This window comes from Diospyros lotus, chromosome 7 (assembly GCF_014633365.1).
Source record: "Diospyros lotus cultivar Yz01 chromosome 7, ASM1463336v1, whole genome shotgun sequence".
Classification (NCBI taxonomy): domain Eukaryota; kingdom Viridiplantae; phylum Streptophyta; class Magnoliopsida; order Ericales; family Ebenaceae; genus Diospyros; species Diospyros lotus.
The window spans coordinates 29739763-29760592 of NC_068344.1; the positions used below are offsets into that span (position 1 = coordinate 29739763).

At 35.2% G+C, this 20830-nt stretch overlaps 1 protein-coding gene across 1 annotated transcript; it reads right to left on the reverse strand.

Annotated features, from left to right (window-relative positions):
- Nucleotides 1–18637: 18637 nt before the first annotated feature.
- LOC127806686 (uncharacterized) lies at nucleotides 18638–19804 on the reverse strand. Its single transcript, XM_052344125.1, has one exon. It carries the CDS (start codon nucleotides 19655–19657, stop codon nucleotides 18764–18766), a length of 894 nt encoding a protein of 297 aa, XP_052200085.1. The 5' UTR covers nucleotides 19658–19804; the 3' UTR covers nucleotides 18638–18763.
- Nucleotides 19805–20830: the final 1026 nt, after the last annotated feature.

Consider the following 20830-nt stretch of genomic DNA (forward strand, 5'->3'; position numbering starts at 1 on the left):
TGCAGTACGTACTAATTGGCAGTTGCTACAATCAGTGGATGTGAGTTACTTTTGCTTTAATTTTTTGTTGACAAAGAAAAGAGGAAGATCAATATATTTATAGAGAAGTTTTGGAAGTGTCATTTTCTCTTTGAATTGGTCCATTAATTCCTCGTTCCGCATTAATCTTGCCGTGAGTTACCTGGAAGTGATATATGTACGTCCGAAGGTTCCAATTAATTACCAAATATTAAATTCAAACTTGGTGGGCTTTTTGTTTTGTGCTCCAAGTTATCTCAACTCTTGTTGATTAAATACGCACAGGATACCTATATTTATAAGTAGAATAGTACTACATGAACTTAAGGGTGGACAGAAAATTGGACAACTCCAATAAAATTACCATATTAACCCTTAATATAAAAGACAAATCTACCATTGATGTGTTTCACTCTCTCCTTTCACTTTCATCTTCACCCGCCCATTTTTAAACCCACTCTCTCCCTCTCTCTCTAAACCACCATCTCTCAAACCTACTCTCCCTCTCAAAATCACTCTTTCTCAAATCCATTCTTATCTCCTCCACTCACTTTTTCAAATCCACCCCTGCGAGTTGTAGGAACTGTCGTTGCCCCTCCCTCTTCCGGTCACACCGCCTCTCCCCCATCGCCGTCGCCCCCCCCCCCCCCACAGCTGCTCAGACCACCATCACCCCGTCACCAGTCGCTCGCACCGCCTCGCCTGTCGTCGCTCCTCCCTCATCTCTTTCTCCTTTCCCCAATCTTTCTTTCTCGCTCTTTTTTCTCGTTTCTCGCCGTCGTTGCCACCGACGCAGCCACCTCAGCCAACGTCCGTCGCCATCAACGCTGTCGCCAACACCTCCATCTCCTCTTTCTCTCTTTCTCTGGGTCTCTATTAAACCTATATATATAAATATATAATGTATAATATTATATAATATTATTATTATGATTTTGTTTAACTTTAAATATAATTTTTAATTTTTATAAAATATAATATTAAAATTTTGTATAAATTTACATGTAATTTCAATTCAAGCAATATAAATAAATAATAACATACAAAAATACATAATTATTTATACATAAAATAATTATAAAATACATAAAATTTTATGTGTTGTATGAATGATAAGAGAAAAAATATAATTAGAATTATAAATTATTTAAACTTGTTATTCTAAATAAGTGGAAGTGGAGAATAATGGAAAAAAAATAAATTTATTTGATGCAATTCATAGACACATTTGACTTTTCCCTTGTCTTGGGTGGGGAAGGGGAGAATTTTCTAGTGAAATTCATGGTGTTGATTTAACAAGAGCCTTTTCTTATCTTTAATTTATCTATTTTGTTACTTTTAAAAATTTTAGTTTATAAGATATTGAAACTTTTAAGAGTATAATTTAACTTGTTATTTTTAAAAATTTATTTTGTAATTTTAAGTGGTAAAATATTAAACTATAAACCATAATATTATTATATTTATTTTTAATAAAAGATATATTCTTATATCCATCACAATATAATTATATATTTTTTATTTATCATTCATACAAAAAATATTTGAACTCAAAATATATTATATATTTTTATTTAAAAAATATGTATATTTAACCCAGTTATATTCAAATATATTTTTAGTAAATATATTATATATATTTATGTGTTAGTGACCTAGAGAAAGGTGGGGGGGGGGGGGGGAGATGGAGGTGTTGGTTGCGAATAGGAGAGGCGGACGTCGGTGGCGAAGGTGGACCGTAATGGAGGCGTCAGCGAGAATGAGCACAGAGAGAGAATGAGGCGAGAGAGGGGGAAGGAGAAAGAGAGAGGGGGAGAGGGGATGGAGGTGTAGGCCGCGGAATGACAGAAGCAGAGACAGACGACAACTGGATTTAACAAAATATAAATCACAACTCTAAAACTGCCCCTTCATAGAAATGGCAAGCATTTATGATGTATGAACTCCGACAACAGAAACCTATGAAGATGTAAACAAAACCATATATATACACACCTGTACACACTACCAATTTGTCTTGTAGTGCCACCTTCATATACAGAACAATTTATCCTCCAGAACTATAAGCGAGAACCTCAAACACCTCAACACAATCAAATAAAAAAATATATTCTTAATTTTTTATTTTCACACCTAAATCATCATCATCAGCAGCACATCAAAAAAACAACCAACCAAGTAAATAGAAAAACTAAAGTAGAAAAAAGAAAAATATATAAATATATATAAATGTATGTGGGGCGGATAGCGACAGCGGGTGGCTGTCCAAGCAGCGATGATGGGCCGACAATGGGGGAGACGGCGGACCGTGGTTGACTGGATAGGGAGGCGACAGTGATGCTTGTTGCGGTGGTGGGGCAAGGGTAGGGCAACGACGGATGGTGCAACCAGCTGGGGTGAGTTTGAGAGAAAAAGTGGGGAGAGAGAGAAATGGTGGTTTTGAGAGAAAATGAATGGGAGAGAGAGAGAGTGGTTTGAAAATGGGCAACAAAGATGAAAAATTAATACCAAGTTCTCGCGATATTTTGGTATTAAAATATTGTGAGAATTTGGAGTTGTCTAATTTTCGGTCCAAGTTTCAATTCGTGTAGCATTATCCCTATACATATACGGATAATGCTACACGAACGGTGGACAGAAAGTTGAACAACTCTAATAAAATTACATATCTAACCCTTAGTGTAAAAGATAAGTTCACCCTCACTCTCTCTTTCAGTCTTATCTCTCACTCTCTTTCATTTTCATCTTTACCTGCCCATTTTCAAACCCATTCTCTCCCTCAAAACCACCATATCTCAAACCCACTCTATCTCTCTCAAACTCACCCCTACACGTTGTAGCGTCCACCTTTGCCTCTCTACTGTGACGAGCATCGTCGTCGCCCCCCATCCAGTCGACCACGGTCTGCTGTCGCCCCTCCCTCTTCCGGTTGCACCGCCTCGCTTTCACCATCAGCCACAGACCGCCGTCCCCCCCCCCCCCCACAGCGCTAGTCAGACCACCATCACATCCGCGGCATCCGCTTGCACTGCTGCACCCCCACTGACGGCTCCATCTCTTTCTCTCACTCTCTCTTCTCGTTTCTCACTGTTGCAGTCGCCTCCGCCGACGTCCGCCATTCCAGTGCCCCTCTCTTTCTCTGGGTCACTGTTAACTAACATATATATATATAATATGATATTATATGTTACTTACATATTATTTATTTTCTTATCTATTTATATTATTTGTATAAATCTGAAACAGCAGCTTAAGATTTTGTTTTAACTTCAAATATAATTTTTGATTTTTGTAAAATATAATATTAAGATTTTGTATAATTTTACAGATAATTTTTAATCTTTCAATTCAAGCAATATAAATAAAATAATAACATATAAATATACATAATTATTTATACATAAAATACATAAAAAAATTTATATTTTGTATGAGTAATAAAGAGAAAAAATATAATTAAAATTATAAATTATTTAAACTTACTATTCTGAACAAGTAGTGAACAAGTAGAGAATAGTGGACTAAAAAAAAAAAAAATTATTTGATGCAATTCTCATAGACATATTTGACTTTTCCTTTATTTTGGGAAATTTTTTTAGTGAAATTCATAATGTTTCTTTAAATTAAAAAAAATTTGAAGAGTATAATTTGACTTGTTATTTTTAAAAATTTATTTTGTAATTTTGTTCTATTTTTGAATTATAAAATATAAATCAAACTATAAACTATAATATGATAATATTTACTTTTAATAAAAAAATATATTCTTATATCCATGATGATATTATTATATTTTTTTTATTTATCATTTATACAAAATATAAAATTTTCTGTATTTTGAACTCAAAATATATTATTTATTTTTATTCTTATTTAGTCTATATTTTTGTTTAGAAAATATATATATTTAACCTAAATTATATTTAAATATATTTTTAATAAATATATTATATATTTGTATATGTGTTGTGAGCCAGAGAGAGAGAGAGAGAGAGAGAGAGAGTGGAGATGGAGGTGTCGGCGACAAACGGTGGAGGCGGAGGCGTCGGTGGAGATGGAGGCCCAGAGAGAGAAAGAAGATGATTGGATGCGTTGGTGAGAATGAGCAGAGAGAGAATGAGGTGAGAGAGGGGGAAGGAGAAAGAGAGAGAGGGGGGAGATGGACGGAGGCGGAGGCGAACAGAGGCGGGCTCGAGCGGAGGCGAAGGCAGAGGCGGGCTCGAGTGGAGGCGGAGGCAAGCTCGGGCGGAGGTGAATAGAGGCGGGCTCGAGTGGAGGCGGAGGCAGAGGTGAGCTCGGGCGGAGGCGGAGGCGGAGGCGGAGGCGAGCTCGGGCGGAGGTGAACAGAGGCGGGCTCGAGTGGAGGCGGAGGCAGAGGTGAGCTCGGGCGGAGGCGAGCTCGGGCGGAGGTGAACAGAGGCGGGCTCGAGCAGAGGCGGACGCGGACGCAAACAGAGGTGGAGGTCGGCGAGGGCGGAGGCAGACTGCGGCTAGAGAGGTGAGAGGTAAGAGAGAAGGGGAAGAAGATAGAGTGAGTGAGGGGGGAGGAAGGATATAGAATGTATTGGGCGAGTATTCAAAATTTTAGATATAAAATTTTTTAGTGGGCGGGTATTCAAAATTTTTTATTGGGCGGGTGTTCAAAATCTTGGTGAAATTGGGTTATTCACCAAGTTGTCCAAGTTTACGTTCGTGTAGCATTATCTTAAATATATATATATAAAAGCACACATCTCCACATAAAAGTTATCTGCAATATGTAATTCTGTGGCAAGAGACTTTTTGATTATCTTTATCCCCAGCTGATATTTCAACGGGCAGCGCAACCATTTGCTATTGCAATTTAGACGCGGATACATTTGGAAGAGTTTGCTTCCCTCATTTGTGGCCTTCTCTTTTTTCTTTATTTAAGTTTTCTTTGCCTCCCCGATTTGGCCTTTTTGGGTTCTTAAACTCAATTAGGGGTTAGAAAATTTTAGTTGGATCTTAATAAATTTTAAAATTTAGTAGTTAACTTTTAATATTTAAAACTTAATTTTTAATATTTAGTAAAAATTACACGCAATATCTTTAAGATTTAAGGTAATTGCACGAATTACTCTTGACATTCGAGAAAATAGTGTAAGTAGCTCTGTTGTAATTTCTCCTCTACCATTTGCTAACCTCTGTTAAACATTAAAAAATGAACAAAATACTCATATATTTAAAGACTTTTTTTTTCTCATTTTCCATTGCAATTTCTCAAGTCATTCCTCTTTCTTTCTTTTTCTTGGTCAATAGCAACAGACGACAACAATGGTAACAAATGAGGGCATTAATGGTTTCTGGTCTTGTTATTCTAAATTTGAAACAATCTAGATTGTGGGACAAGTATGATGGTTAGGTAGATGGCATAAATGATATTGATAAGTCTTTTTTTCTCATTTTGTTCTAGGTTTGATGGAACCCCAATGGGACAAGTATGATGGTTCGATTTGGTTTCCAATGGGTTAATTTCATTGGACCCTATAAGTGGAATGATCACATAAAAAAAAAACAATTTTAGAGAATGAAAAAAATTTCCTCTATAAAATTCATCTCTAATAAAGATAGATTTATGAATAAATGATTTTAGAGACGAATTTAAGAATGAAAATTACCCATTTTTGATTTAGTGACAGAATTAGAGACAGATTTTTTTTATTTTTGATTTTTTTTGTTTAGAGACGGATTTAGAAATGAAATTTTTTCGTCTCTGAAATTAGAGACGGAATTAGTGACGAAAAAAATTCCGTTTTTTAACATTTTCCAAATTAGAGACGAAATTTTTTTTTTGTCTCTAAAAGTTTTTTCTGTTAGAGACGAAATTAGAGAAGGAATTTTTTTGTCTCAGAATTCACATACGAAAAAATTTTCATCTCTAAAGGTTTTTTTGGAATCAGAGACAAAAAATTCCATCTCTAAATTATGCATGCTCTTAGAGACAAAAAAAAAAAAAAAATTGTCTTTGAATTTTTTTCATTAGAGACGAAATTTTTTTCATCTTTGAGGGTTATTTCAAAATCAAAGATGGCATTTTTTCGTCACTAAAATTTGCTTGCTCTCAGAGACGGAAAACATTTCAATCTTTGAGTTTTTTCGTCAGAGACAAAAAAAATTTTGTCTCTAGTTTCTATCTTAGAGACAAATTTTTTTGTCTCTAATTTATGTCCCTAAATCTCTATATATGTTAACCTTCATTTGTTTATCCTCCTCTTCTTCTCTTCTACCTTTACCTGTTCCTCTCTCTTTTGCTTGTGGCTCATTCTCCTTTTCTTCCTCGGCTAGCTGACATTGGCTCGCCTTTTCTTCCCCCCATTTAATTGTCCCTTTTCTCTCCTCTAGCCAATGAATGTCATTCCAAACGTTGGCAATTGAAGTTTCTTTAATTTAAGGTAAGAACTTAAAGTTGTCCGATTTTAATTTTCAGATCTAGTGAGATCCAATTGTTGAATAGTTTTGATTTTTGGGTATGTTGGTTACCCAACCAAGGTGATTCGGATGATCAGTGTTGATTCACCCAATGAATGTCATTCCAAACGTTAGCGATTGAAGTTTCTCTAATTTAAGGTAAAAACTTAAAGTTTTTCGATTTTAATTTTCAAATCTAATGAGATTCAATTGTTGAATAGTTTTGGTTTTTGGGTATGTTGGTTACCCAACCAAGGTGATTCCAATGATCAGTTTTGATCATCGGAATTTGCCATGGACAGTGACTGGCAATGGCCCTTCCAAAAATGGGTAGTATTTTCTCATAAAATTAATTTTTAGATCTATTGAACTTAGTTAACCAGTTCACTAAAAAGGTTGTATAAATACAAAGGTTAACCTCTTTTCTTTTTAGATTAATTTTTTATAATTCTTAGTGTTGGGTTTCCCTTCTATGTAAAGGATGACCCAAGTTAGTTTGGGTGCGTATATGTCACTATAAAAAATCAACGTTTTAGCGATGAAAATATCATCGCTAAATTTTTTAACAACGGATTTAGTGACAGGTATCTTTTCGTCACTAAAAAAGACATCGCTGAAATTTAGCGACAGGGTTAGCGATGAATTTTTTTTAGCGACGAAATCAGCGATGGGGTTATTGATGGGTATAACCCTTGTCGCTAATCAACGACGGGTCAAAATCCTATCGCTAAATTCAACAACAGAATTTTCATCGCTAATTAATTAGCAACGAAAAACAATTTCATTGTTAAATTTAGCGTATGCCCAGAAAATCAACGCGTGCTCGCCTCTGCCCTCTCCTTATGTGCGCGTCGCGTGGCTCAACTGGGATAATAATCCTAGCAATAATCCCAAACGTTACACCATAGAATCGAACCCCAACCTCCAAGGACCATGTACCTATATGCGCGCGCGCGCGAGCCAGCCGATGTGGAAGCCTCCTTGACTATTAATGTGCATAAATTATATTTATAATATTTTCTTCTAAACTTTTCAGAATTATATTTACACTCTAAACTTTCTCAAACTTATTTAATAAATATTAATTTTAATATCAATGTAGTAGAGGAAAATGAATATTAATTTAATTTTAATATTTATTAATTTTATTTCATTACTAATTCAAATAGAAGTTTATAAATTTTATTTCATTACTAATTTTAATATTTATTATTTTTTTCTTTTTTAGCAGCGGGTATAACCTTGTCACTAAATTTTGATTTTTTTTTCTTTTTAGCGACAGGTATAACCTCGTCGCTAAATTTTGAATTATTTATTTAACTTTTTTCTTTTTTAGCGACGAGTGTAACTCCGTCGCTAAATTTAAAGTTTTTTTATTTAATTTTTTTCTTTTTTAGCGACGCGTATAACTCCGTCGCTAAAGTTTGAATTTTTTTATTTAATTTTTTTTTCTTTTTTAGTGATGGGTATAACCCCGTCACTAAATTTTGAATTATTTATTTATTTTTTTTCTTTTTTAGCGACGGGTATAACTCCGTCGCTAAACTTTGAATTTTTTTATTTAATTTTTTTTCTTTTTTAGTGATGGGTACCGTCACTAAATTTTGAATTATTTATTTATTTTTTTCTTTTTTAGCGACGGGTATAACCCCGTCGCTAAATTTTGAATTTTTTTATTTAATTTTTTTCTTTTTTTCTTTTTCTTTAGAGACTGATTTGTTTTGTTGCTAAAGTTTAAATTTTTAATTTAATTTTTTTTCTTTTTAGTGACGGGTTTTTCGTCGCTAAATTTAGTGACGGTTCTTTTAGTCGTTAATTCCGTTGCTAATTAAAAAAATATTTAAAAAGGAGGAATATCCGTCGCTAATTAGTGACAAAATAATTTCGTCACTAAATTCCAACACTAAAAACTATTTTTCTTGTAGTGTATCAAGCCCAATTTATTTGGTGGTTTATAAACCTTTTTTTGGCCCACTTGCTGCTAGGTTATCTCTTTTAAGTGGATGGTCTAGGGCTTTAGAGTATATATAATTCACAAAAGGAGGAAACAAGGAAAATAAGTCAAAAAAACTATTGCAGACTTCCAAATCCAAGCAACAAAATTCAAGTGCCTAATCGGAGGTAAATCCATGGTGTGATTGAGCCAAAATTTGCTGTGCACATAGAGAACACATTGAACAGTGGGATTTTGGAGCGGTTTATTGTAGCTTCCAAATTTGCTATGTGAACAATGACCATGAATTTGGTGAGATTTCTCTAATTTTTCTAGTTTTATGAGATTAATTCCTTTGTCGTTAAAATTGGAGTTGTGTACTCATTGTGTGAGTTTAAACAAGATTTTTTGTAACCATTTTTATTATAGTGGAGATCTTGAAGGACTCTTAGTCCCATGGTTTTTCCTCTTTGATTTGGAGGGATTTTCGACGTAAAAAATCTTGTTTTGTGTGTGGTTGTGATGTGCTATTTTAAATGTTATTTGTTAGACTTGCAATTTCTTAGTCTTAGGTTCACTCAATTGTGGGAGTTGATTTCCTATCAAGCAGTATCAAAGCAAGGTTTGTTGATCTTTGTGGTGTTGGTTAAACAATGGAGAGAAATACAAGTAAAATGATTAGTTTGAATAACACTAATTATCATGTGTGAAAAGGAAAGATGAAAGCTCTCCTATATATGAAAAGTTATCATTTACCCATGTTTGCTACTGAGAAATCTGAATCCAAGTCTGATGAAGATTGGGAATTTGAGCATGCCCAAGTTTGTGGCTACATCAGCTAATGGTTAGACAATAATGTCCTTAATTAACAACATTTGTGATGAGATGCATGCACGAACCATTGCGGGATAAACTTAAATCCATGTATGCTTAGAAAACTGGTAACAACAAGTTGTTTTTGAACAAGAAGTTAATGAGTTTAAAGTATAAGGAAAGGTGTACCATTACTATGACTATAAAGTTTGATGATGAGATTTAAGCTCTTTGGTTGCTAAGCACTTTACTAGATTCTTAGAAGACATTTCTAATGTCAGTTTGTAACTCGACACTAGATGGTGTTGTGACAATGGAAATAGTTAAAAGTAGTGTCATGAATGAAAAGATCACTATAAAAAATTTAGGTTTTAGTGACGGAAAAATTCATAGCTAAAACTTCAAATTCCGTCGCTAAATTAAAAAATAAAATAAAAAAAATTAAAAAATTCAAACATAAATAAAAAATAATAAACATATATATAAAAAATATAAATTATATAAATAAAAATTGTATAAATGCAACAAATATATCTGTACCTGGAACAAATCACAGCAAAGATCAACAAAGATCAGAACAAAAGTTGTTCACATCAAAGATCAACAGCACCCTAAATATCATAGTAAAGATCAACAAATAGAGATGGAAGAAGACAGAATAAATGAAGCGGTGATAGACGAGGTACGAGGCGAGGTAGTGGAGCTAGCGACGATAGCAGTAGAGGTGAGGTGGTGAAGCCGACAATGACAACAGTAGCAGCGAGGCGAGGCGGCGACAACAACAATAAATACGATGGAATAACTGGAGAAGAAAATGGTAAGGAGGGGGGAGAGAGAGGAGAGGAAGAACAAATGGGTTTTTGTTTTGAAAAAGAGAGGGTGAGTGGGTTTCTGTTTTGAAGAAGAGAGGGCAAGTGGGTGCTAACTTTAGTGACTAGCAGCTACCTGTCGTTGTTCGAATTTTAATTTTAAATATATTTATTTTAGCGATAGAATAATTTCGTCACTAAAAGATTTTAATTTTAATTTTATAAATTTTTTGTGACAAAATAATTCTGTGGCTAACACATTTAAATTTTTATTTAATTGTTTTAATTATTTAGCGATAAAATTATTTCGTCACTAAATAATTTGAATTTGAATTTAATTTTTTTAGTTATTTAGAGATGGAATAATTTGTCGCTAAATTATTTGAATTTGAATTTTTTTTAATTTATTTAGCTATGGAATTATTTTGTCACTAACACATTTGAATTTTTATTTAATTTTTTTAAATATTTAGTGACGGAATTATTCTGTCACTAAATAATTTAAATTTGAATTTAATTTTTTTAATTATTTAGCAACGGAATTATTCTATCGATAAATAATTTTAATTTTAATTTATTTTTTAGTTATTTAGCAACGGAATAATCCATCGCTAAATAATTTGAATTTGAATTTAATTTTTTAATTATTTATCGACTAAATAATCCATCGCCAAATAATTTCCATTTTAATTTTAATTTTTTAATTTATTTAGAGATGAAATTATTCCGTCGTTAAATAATTTGAATTTGAATTTAACTCTTTAATTATTTAGTGACGGAATATTCCATCTCTAAATTTAAAAATTTATTTAATAAATATTAAAAAGTATTTAGCGACAGAATAATCCGTCGCTAAATTTAAAAATATTAGCGACGGTTATTCTGTTACTAATCTGTCACTAATTGTGACAAAAAAATTTCATCACTAAATTCTGCCACTAAATGATGTTTTCTTGTAGTGGATGAGGAGAAAGTCTCAAACTTTATTATCAAAATCTGAGGTTATATTTACCGAGAATAGCAATAGAAGTAAAAGCAGAGGGCAGTGATAAAAGCCAAAGCAAGTCAAAAGGAAAGTATCAAGATATAAAATGTCGCTATTGTGATAAGTTGGGACATATCAAGAGGAAATGTTTTTAATATAAGTCGGACAAGAAAATAGTAATTATTATCAAGATAAGGATCACAAAAATAATGATTGTGTTTCTTAATATAGTGACCTTGTCATTGTTTGCGATGAGAATTGATAAATTTGGCATGCCATGAGACAAGTTGGGTATTGATAGTGGAGCTTTGCTTCATGTTACATTAAGGAAGGAGCTCCCTAGTTCTTATACAACTAGTGACTTTGGTGTCTTAGGATGGGTAACGATGGCTTGTCAAAAGTTGTTAGCATTGGAAATGTTTGCCTGCTAACCAACAATGGAACTACCTTGGTATTAAAAGATGTAAGACATGTGCTGAATGTTCAGTTGAACTTGATGTCAGCAGGAAAGCTTGGATGATGAGGGTTTTCATACCACCTTTGGTGATGGATAGTGAAAACTCACTAAAGGCTCATTAATTATGGCTTCTGGTGAGAAGTATGGTGGCTTATATGTGATGGATGCTAAACTTAATAAGGGTACTATTGATGTGGTGGAAGAAGACTAAATCACCAATTTATGGCACAAAGGCTTAGCCACATGAATGAGAATGGCTTAATTGTTTGGCCAACAAGAACTTGCTTTATGGAATAAATTGTGCAAGGTTGAAAAAGTGTGCTCATTATTTGGCTGGAAAGCAATATTGAGTTTCTTTCAAGAGTCATCCTTCCTCGAGAAAATCAAATTCGTAGAGTTGGAGAGTTCCAATATTTGTGATCCTTTGAAGGTAAGGACACATAATGGTGCTATTTACTTTGTGATCTTTATTAACGAACATTCAAGGAAACTTTGTGTTTATGTTTTGATGACCATGGATCAAGTACTTGATATGAGTCTTTGCTTTGGGAGTGACAAACTTATTCTCGTTGGTTATATAGATTTTGATATGGTACGTAGGAGATGTTGATTTGAGAAAGTCTACTTTGGGTTATTTTATCACTTTCACAAGGGGAGCAATAGCTTGGCTAGCAATCTAGATTACAAAAATGTGTTGCATTTTCCACTACAAAGACAATTTATTGTTGTGATAAAAGGTTGCGATGGGCTCTAAAGCACGAAAATGGCTCGAAGAAGCCGTTTTGGCATTTCCAAACCTTTTCTTGTTTCAGAAATGGCAAAGATAGCCCGAAATAGTTTTTAGGCCATTTTTGTAAATTGTGAAACGTTCTAGGGTCGCTTCATAATTTATAGAAAACTTTGAGAAACGTGTTTCCCATTGGAAACACATTTTCGGCGACCATGGTGGCTTGCAGCAGGGAAGACAAGGGTTGCTAGATTTGCAACTCGGGCCACCAAGAAGCAAGGTGGCTAGAGCAATGACAAAGGCGAGGCAACACATCAACGACAAGAGAGGCACTAACGGCGATAAAGATGGAGGATACAATAGTAATCAACAGTTGGCAACGAGAAGGCCAGACAGGTAGGCGGCGAAAGTAGCAAACATTTTGGTGAGGCAGCGGTGTGGGTCTGTCTCTAGCTGCTCCAAAGTCCAAACCATCGCAAACTTTGCAAATATGAAATTCTGAATCTAGGGTTTACAACTTAAATATTATTTATATCATATAAATTATAAATTAATTTCACATACACCCTTATATTTTAAAATTTATAATTTACCCTGTGTTTCCATTTCCTAACTTTTTAGAAAAATATCATTTCTGCATTTCTGTTTCGTATTGAAAACGTTTCCCATTTTCATTTTCGTGTAAGCTAGGCAATAAGTTGCTTTAGATGAAGAGATTTGTGCAAGAGCTTGGCTTTATGTAAGAGAGGTATGTATTGTTTTGTGATAGTCGAAGTGTCATCCATCTTAGTAAGAATCCAACATTTCATGGTAGATCGAAATATATTGATGTTAGATATCATTAGATAAGGGATGTTTTGGATTCTAAGTTGTCAAAACTTGAGAAGGTTTACATGGCTAATAAAGGTTCAGATATGTTGACTAAAACTTTGTCTATTGAAAAGTTTGTTGGTTGTCGTTTGGTTATCAAGATGGAAACCACCTCCACATAGTCATGAGGAAAATATTTGTTGGTCGGGTTTTCCTTTTATGTAAAGGATGACCCAAGTTAGTTTGGGTGCTTATATTTGTCAAGATCTCGGTTGTAGCAAATTATTTCTCAGGAGAAATTACCAAATGTTAATTTTTTTGTTATTTTAATTGATAGTTATACACTTTCATTTATAATATGTAATTAAAATAATTGCCTTAAAGAGTAGCTATATAAGCTACTCACAATTGCTTTGGAGATTTTTGAGTAATAGAAAAACATAATTCGTTTCTCTCTTCAATTCTCTCAATAATTTCTCTCTCATTTCTTCCACATCTTTCTCTTTTTCTCTTTCATTCTCATTTCTATCTTCAAACAAACCCTAGGTTAAGATTGGTTCCTAACAAATTGAGATAGGTAATCTGAGGCCACTGATTTAGCTTCTTCTGAAATTTTGACATGGTTGATGGAACTCGAATAAAGCAATTCAAGACTCATTTGCAGCAAGTGAATGCAATTGTTTTCGATCTTCAAGCTCGAGTAGACTCATTGTAAGCTAGATTCAACATAAATCATAATGCAATCCTTTCGTTGGATAGAAAATTTGAAAATAAAATGGATGGCTTGGCAAGAAGATTGGATGGATTCATGCTAATGTTCTCCAAATTGCCTCAAGTTAGTATTCCTATTGATTTTCTTCCTAATGATCTGATCAAATTCTTCAAGGAAATGGAACAGTTCCTAGGATACGGAATGTGAAATTGAACTTGTTGTATTTCGAGAAAATATAGAGGAAAGAGCTATAGAAAAAAGGTGGAAAGTACAAGCTAGAGAAGGTTAATCGTCATCCAATGATTGTAACATGCCATTGTGAAGGTACAAGATGGAAATTCTAGGAAAATGGCAATCTTAAAATCAAGTTTAGGGGTCGCTCAATTCATCTCGATCATGTTGTTGTGTTACCTTGGAATTTAATGATGGCAAAGTTTTTCCAATGGAATAAGTTCTTCAAGATTTCTCCATACACATTGTGGAAGAGGAGAAAAAGAAAAAGGTTGAGAATTGGAGTAAGTTATTTACCACAATGATACTCAATCTCTAATTGATGTTTTTACCGGAGGTCCTTGTTTTTTCTTGAGGACAAGAAAATTCTGAGGGAAGGGGGAGTGTTAATGTAAGCACCCCCGCCCGGATATCCCAAGTACCCGGTCTATCCGAACGGGAGCGCCTACGAGAGAAGAAAAGAATGAGACATAAGACCAAAATCACCCCGGCATGCATACACGAAAATAAGAACAGCGGAAGCAAAGCTCAAGACATGCATGCACTATGGGTACCCCGCTAACACAGCGGTCACAAGATAAATAAATAAATACAAACTCCTGTGTCGACATACACAAGACTCGAGAAAACACCTGGCACAGTACGAAATAATAGAGTAAACCTTACTCAGACATCAGAGTTAACGGGGATTGACGGGACTACCTGTACACCATACCGACTCTGCCGTTAAAGCTGACTCCCTTGCCATGGCCCACGCCGCCACTACCTGGAATGATGGAAAGCAAGGTGAGTCGAGAGACTCAGCAAGCATAAGGAAGAAAAGGCTGAAGGCTACACAAAATCAGAAATTTCACTCCAGAATAAACCCCCAGGTACACACAAGCCATGAGACGTTACAACACAACAGCTCAATAGCATAACAAAATAAAAGCACATACCGGTCCTTGGGGCCCACATAAGACACTTGGCACCCAAGTCCCATACCAACCTGCCGCTGCCCTGAAAGACAACAAATATCTCCACAAACCTGCGCGCGCAATCCCGGGTCGGTACTGCCGTCACCCGTATCCGTCGGTACTCCCGACAACCGAGCCATAGGCTCCCTCGGAACGGTTCTCCCGTCCGAGAACTAAATACTACCAGTATCCATGCAATGCACATAGAAATGCAATGGCGTAGTGAGCATCAACGTGATACAAGGCGCCCATACATCCAGGCATCAGGCCATGCTCCGCCCACATAATAAACCACACGCCATGCATATGCCGCACTGGATGCAACCTAACCAACCTAGAATGTCCGTGTCCAAGCATAATCAATAAATGAATATCCCAACATGCATCCCGTACCCATGTGCATATCAAATCATGAACAGTAATACAAGGTATCTAATCATGCAGTAAATCACATACCGGCAGAGCTAATTAGCAATGCCCGGCACCGGTCAACGGCCAGTGACTAGAGGTATCCACCCGACGGTCCACTTCAGGGCCGTACCATAGTCTACCCCAACATCACCAACAATCGACTCCTGCCCCACTGCTCGATAGCTCTAACCGAACCATAAATAAATCTGAGAAAAACTGTAAGTAAACCCAATAAAATCGTAAATAAATCCTCACGTCTAGGAACCTAGTCCCCAAACTGGTTCAGCATCATTCCCGAAAGGAGTGGGGGCGGTACAAACCCCCATAGGCACTCAACAAATAAACTCTAGAAGTTTCGAATTTAATTTAAATTAAAACAAATGAATAATAATTTAACAAATAAAGTTAGGTGCCGAATTAGAGTAAGAGAGAAGATAAAATACAGGAAATCAAGGGGTCTTTCACGGGAATTGAAGAACACGAGGAGGGGGTTAAGAGCTTGCCTTTACACGGTTGTTTCTTTTCTTCCTTGGACTCTCGCTGCGAAGTAAAACGTTTGCTGGCAATAAATAAAATCGCGGCTTTAATTAAATAAATCTACCGTGTAATATAATTAATTTAGCCGTCTAAAATCCCACGTAAGCGCACCACAATTAATATCTCAACGAGTCTGATATTTATTTTAAATTAAATTACGCTAATAAAGCCAGCTTAATAAATTAAATTTAAATCAGACGACTCAAATTTCCATAATTAATAAACGAATCGAAACAGACGAAGAGAGAATATAAAATATGAGAAATCACAGGGTTTTTCACGGGAATTAAAGAATACGAGGAAAGCATTAGAAACTTGCCTGAAATTAGCTGATTCCGACCTCTCTCAAGCTCCCGAGGTAAATTAAATCATTTCCTAGCAAATAACACAACCGAGACCCAAATTAATTAATTTTAATCGCGTAAAATTTATAATTTAAACATATCAGACTTTTATTAATTTTTACCCACGTACCTGACCACTTCCCATGCCAAAATAATCCCAAAATTCTTTATTTTCTTTTCTTTCCTTTCTTTTCTTTTCTCTTTCTCTCTTCTTCTTCTTCTTCTTCTTTTCTTCTTTTCTCTTCTTCTTCTTCTTCTTCTTCTTCTTCTCCCCGCGGCTGCTGCCTCATTCTTCTTCTTCCTGCAACCAGCGCACCAGTGGCGCGGCCGAGCTCCACCGGCCGCCGCCTCGACCAACGCCGCCCTCGCCCGCCCCTAGCCGGCCTCCGCGCCGTCTGTCGCTGCCCCGCATCGTCGCCGCCGCTGCTGGTTGCTCCGCATCGCCCCATGGCCGCAGCTTCTTGAAGCCACTGTCGCTTCTCATCGGCCATGGCAGCGGCTGCCATGGTTGATCGGCCTTCGAGCTCTCGAGCTCGCTCTCTCTCTCTTTCTCTCGATCTTATCCTCTCTATCTCCCTCAATCTCGATCTCTATCTCTCACCCTCTGCTCACTCTCTGCTTCATTTTGACAGGAAAGGCTATTGTGCAAGGCGTAGCCTCCGAGCATACGCCCACAGCCACATGTTTTAAACAAATTAATTTAGTTTAATTAATTTAATTTCGTTTATTATTATTATGGTTATATTATTATTCTTATTATTTTTTTTTGGGATATTACAGTTAAGATCTTGGAGAGGTAACAAATTATTTCTCAAGAGGAGTAACACTAGCTATTAGTTTTTTTTTCTTGTCATTTTAGTTTATAGTTGTTTACTATCAATTACAACATGTAAGAGAAACCTAGGTTACACAGAAATGGAAACGGAAAAACAGGTAAATAAAAAAAATGTAAGGGCCCTTTTATAAATGTATTTTTTAATATAAAAAATTATAAAAAAAGTTATTCAATCTAAAAATAAACATAAATTCTATAATACATTCAAACAAATTCTGAAAACAAATTTTAGAAAAAATTAAAAATTTTGACTTAAAGACGAAAAAATTTCATCTATATTCATAGATGGAAATGCGTTTTCAAATCGAAAACACGTTTTCGATATTTTTCTAATATTACAAAATGATCATAAATTTTTTTTAAAATTGCAAAAGTAACCAAAAACGTTTCTTTGGTATTTCTAAAAGGGAAATGTTTTAGAAACGTCGAAATAGCGCATCGGATAAGTTTCCTTGCATCATGGACAGAAGCAATTGCCTTAAAGACCAGCTATATAAGCTACTTGAGATTGGAGGTTGTTGAGTAATAACAAAACTAAATTCCTTTCTCTTCAATTCTCTCCCTAGTTTCTCTTTATTTTCTTCCTCATCTTTCTCTTTCATTTTCGTTTCTATCTTCAAACAAACCCTAGGTCAGGACTTGCTCCTGATAATATTTTAAGCCCAATTTATTTGGTGGTTTGTTTAAGCCTTTTTTGGCCCACTTACTACTAAGGTTATCTCTTTTAGTGGATAGTCTAGGATTGTAGAATGTAAATAATTCACAAAAGGAGGAAACAAGAGAAAAGAAGCCGAAAAACTATGCAAAATTCAAGTGGCTAATTGGGGGTCAATATGTGGTGCTATTGAGCCAAAAATTTGATTTGCACATAGAGGACACATTGAAGTTTATTCTGAACGATGAGATTCTGGAGTGGTTTATTGTAGCTTCCAAATTTGTTGTGTGAACATTGACCACAAATTTGGTGAGATTTCTCTAATTTTTCTAGTTTTTTGAGATTGATTCTTTTGTCGTTGGAATTGGAGTTGTGTACTCATTGTGTAAACTTGAACAAGGTTTTTGTAACATTTTTTTATTATAGTAGAACTCTTGAAGTGCTCTTAGTGTTGTTATTTTTCCTCTTTGATTTGGAGGGGTTTTGGAAGGAAATTTTTTTACTTGTTTTATATGTGGTTGTAATTTGCTATTTTAAATATTGTTTGTGAGACTTATAACTTCCTGCTCTTGAGTTCAATCAATTGTGGGAGTTGATTTCCTATCACTCAGTTGTAATGAAGGATCTCAACTCTGTTTTGTTTTCTCTATTCTCCTATGATCTCTCTTTTTCTTCAATATTCTTGATATCAGTTGCTAGATTCAGCCATTTCAAATTCTTTCAATCGCTAGCTTCTTTTTGGATTTTGCATTTTTCATGCTAAAACACTCCGTAAATCACAAACGACGAGAACAAGCCAAAAGAGAAAGCAACTTCAAGGAACACAAACCTCAACCCTTTTGCGTTTCATGATCTCCGCAGCTTCCTGGCATTTCCCATCTTTCTGTCTTTCCGTTCAATAAAATTAATCATGTAGCGAAGGATTTTCAATAATTAAGAATATTTCTTTGAGCACATAAACAAAACAACCACCAAACTTTAGAGAACAAGGAACCGACCAATTCAAAGAGAAAATCACACTTCTCAAGTTCAGTACCTATATACTATTTCAAAAGGGATACATTTGAAAGAAACACAAAGAAGGTACACATAAATAAACAATTAGGCTAGCTCTGTGGAGAGTATTTTACTATATTCTGTGCTATCTAACAATCCCATCTCTTCGCCGTGTGCCTTCTTGCGCTCCAAATAGAACACTGTGTAGCTCAAGAATTGAAACATCAATGCCAGGCAAGTAAAATCTCTAGTAAGAAACCATACAACGATCTGGTTTGATTGCTGTTTCTGAATTTCGTGCATCAAAATCCAGCCTACACCCATCATCGCGAAGAGACAACTTAGGGCAAAACCATGTAGCTTCTTGCCTTCAGCAAGCTTCTTAGCCTTCCCTATTGCCTCCGTTTCATAACCCTCTTCAATCACAGAGATTACCATGGGTAAAGTCCAAACCACCGACAAGTACAACCCCAGAATTAAGGTTGCGACACCAAGCCAAAAGATGGAAATGGTGTGATCAAAAAGTATGATCACTAGAAAAATTAGGAAAACCAATGAAAGGAAGATGAATCTGAAATTGGAGAGATTAAAGCAATACAATTTGACAAATGGCCTTACAAGTGACCTTGCCAACCTCGAAAGAAAATTTGTGGAAGAAAGCCTCTTCCCACGGCCAACTAGAACCATTGCAGCTATAGAGAAGAGATCGTAAGCGAGGATAGCAGGCAAGAAAACCCAACCAGATCCCAAAACCTTTCGAACATCTCCTTGCACATCATTGAACGATAGAAGAATAATTAAGTTGTTGGGGATGGTAATCAGCAATGTTTTCAGGGATTCAAAATGGTATAGTGCCCGCTTATTGGAGAAGAATTTGGTGAAAAAGAGAAGGGAGCTGAGGAGAATGTCAATTGCAGTTACGATGAGCATGGATTTGTTGAGGAGTTGGCCGAATTCGATCAGAATTCCCAACAAACCATGAGACTCATAACGATCCATTGCAGTACTAATTGGCAGTAGCCACAATCAGTACAGAGGTCAGTTGCTTTGGCTCTAATTTGCTTTGCCAACGAGCAGAGTACATGTACCTAAATTTCTTGAGTAGTTTTCTCTTGGAATTGATAGTTTTCTACTCTTGCGGGCTTGAAATGTGTTTGTGAAGGAGTCCCTTGTGACCTTGGAAGCTGAGTCCGAAAGTTGCAATGTACGTAAAAGTAACAAATTCAAGCTTGGAATTTTCTAAAATACAAGTCAAACATCGAAAAATAAGATGAAGATAATTTCTTGACATTTGAAAATTGGGTTAGTCAAACAAAAAATTAAAGAAGAATACACACACGCACCCCCGCACATACGCAAATGACAGATTTTCAGCTGTACTGAGAAAACCTCATGTCGTTCTTTAATTGGTTGGCGATCAAAGAGATGATCGGAATCAAGATTTTGATTGTTATGAAACTGGTGAACTATTGAAAGGTTTTGAGGGTGTTTGGCTAAGTGGTATGACAGCTTATAAATTCTTAATAAAATTTAAATATTATATATTTTATTTAGTTATATGTTCGTTAAAAATTAAAGAGATTAAACTTTGCCAAACTTAAACTCTATTTGACAACGTTCAGAAAAAATCTTCTCAACTTTTCTCAAAACGTTATTTATAACTTATTTAGTTGACTAAATATTTTATAATTTTACCCTCCAACAATTATGGTAAAATATTACAAAACTCTCTATGTCTCCCTCATCTTCTTCTCATCACCGTCTCTATCTCTTCCATGGCAGTCATCGCTTCCAGCCCCATCCCATCGTAGTCGCCTCCACCTTCATCTGTTGCCTTTATCGCCACCTCCTCCATCTTCGTCCGTCACCATCGTCGCCTCATTGTCGTCGTCGACTCCATCTCCATTGCAGCCGCTGCCACCATCATCATATCTCCTCCATTCCTTGCCCCTCTCTCTCTAACATATATATATTTTAATGTCTCAACATATATATTTAACACTATGAATTAAACCTAAATTTGAACATAAAATACTATATTAATATATTTTTAATAATTATATATAATTTATCAATATGTAATGATAAAAAATTTATCAATTAGATATCAATTTATAATTTATTTTTATTAAAAAATAATATTTTTATAAAATTTTATAAGTTTGACCACTC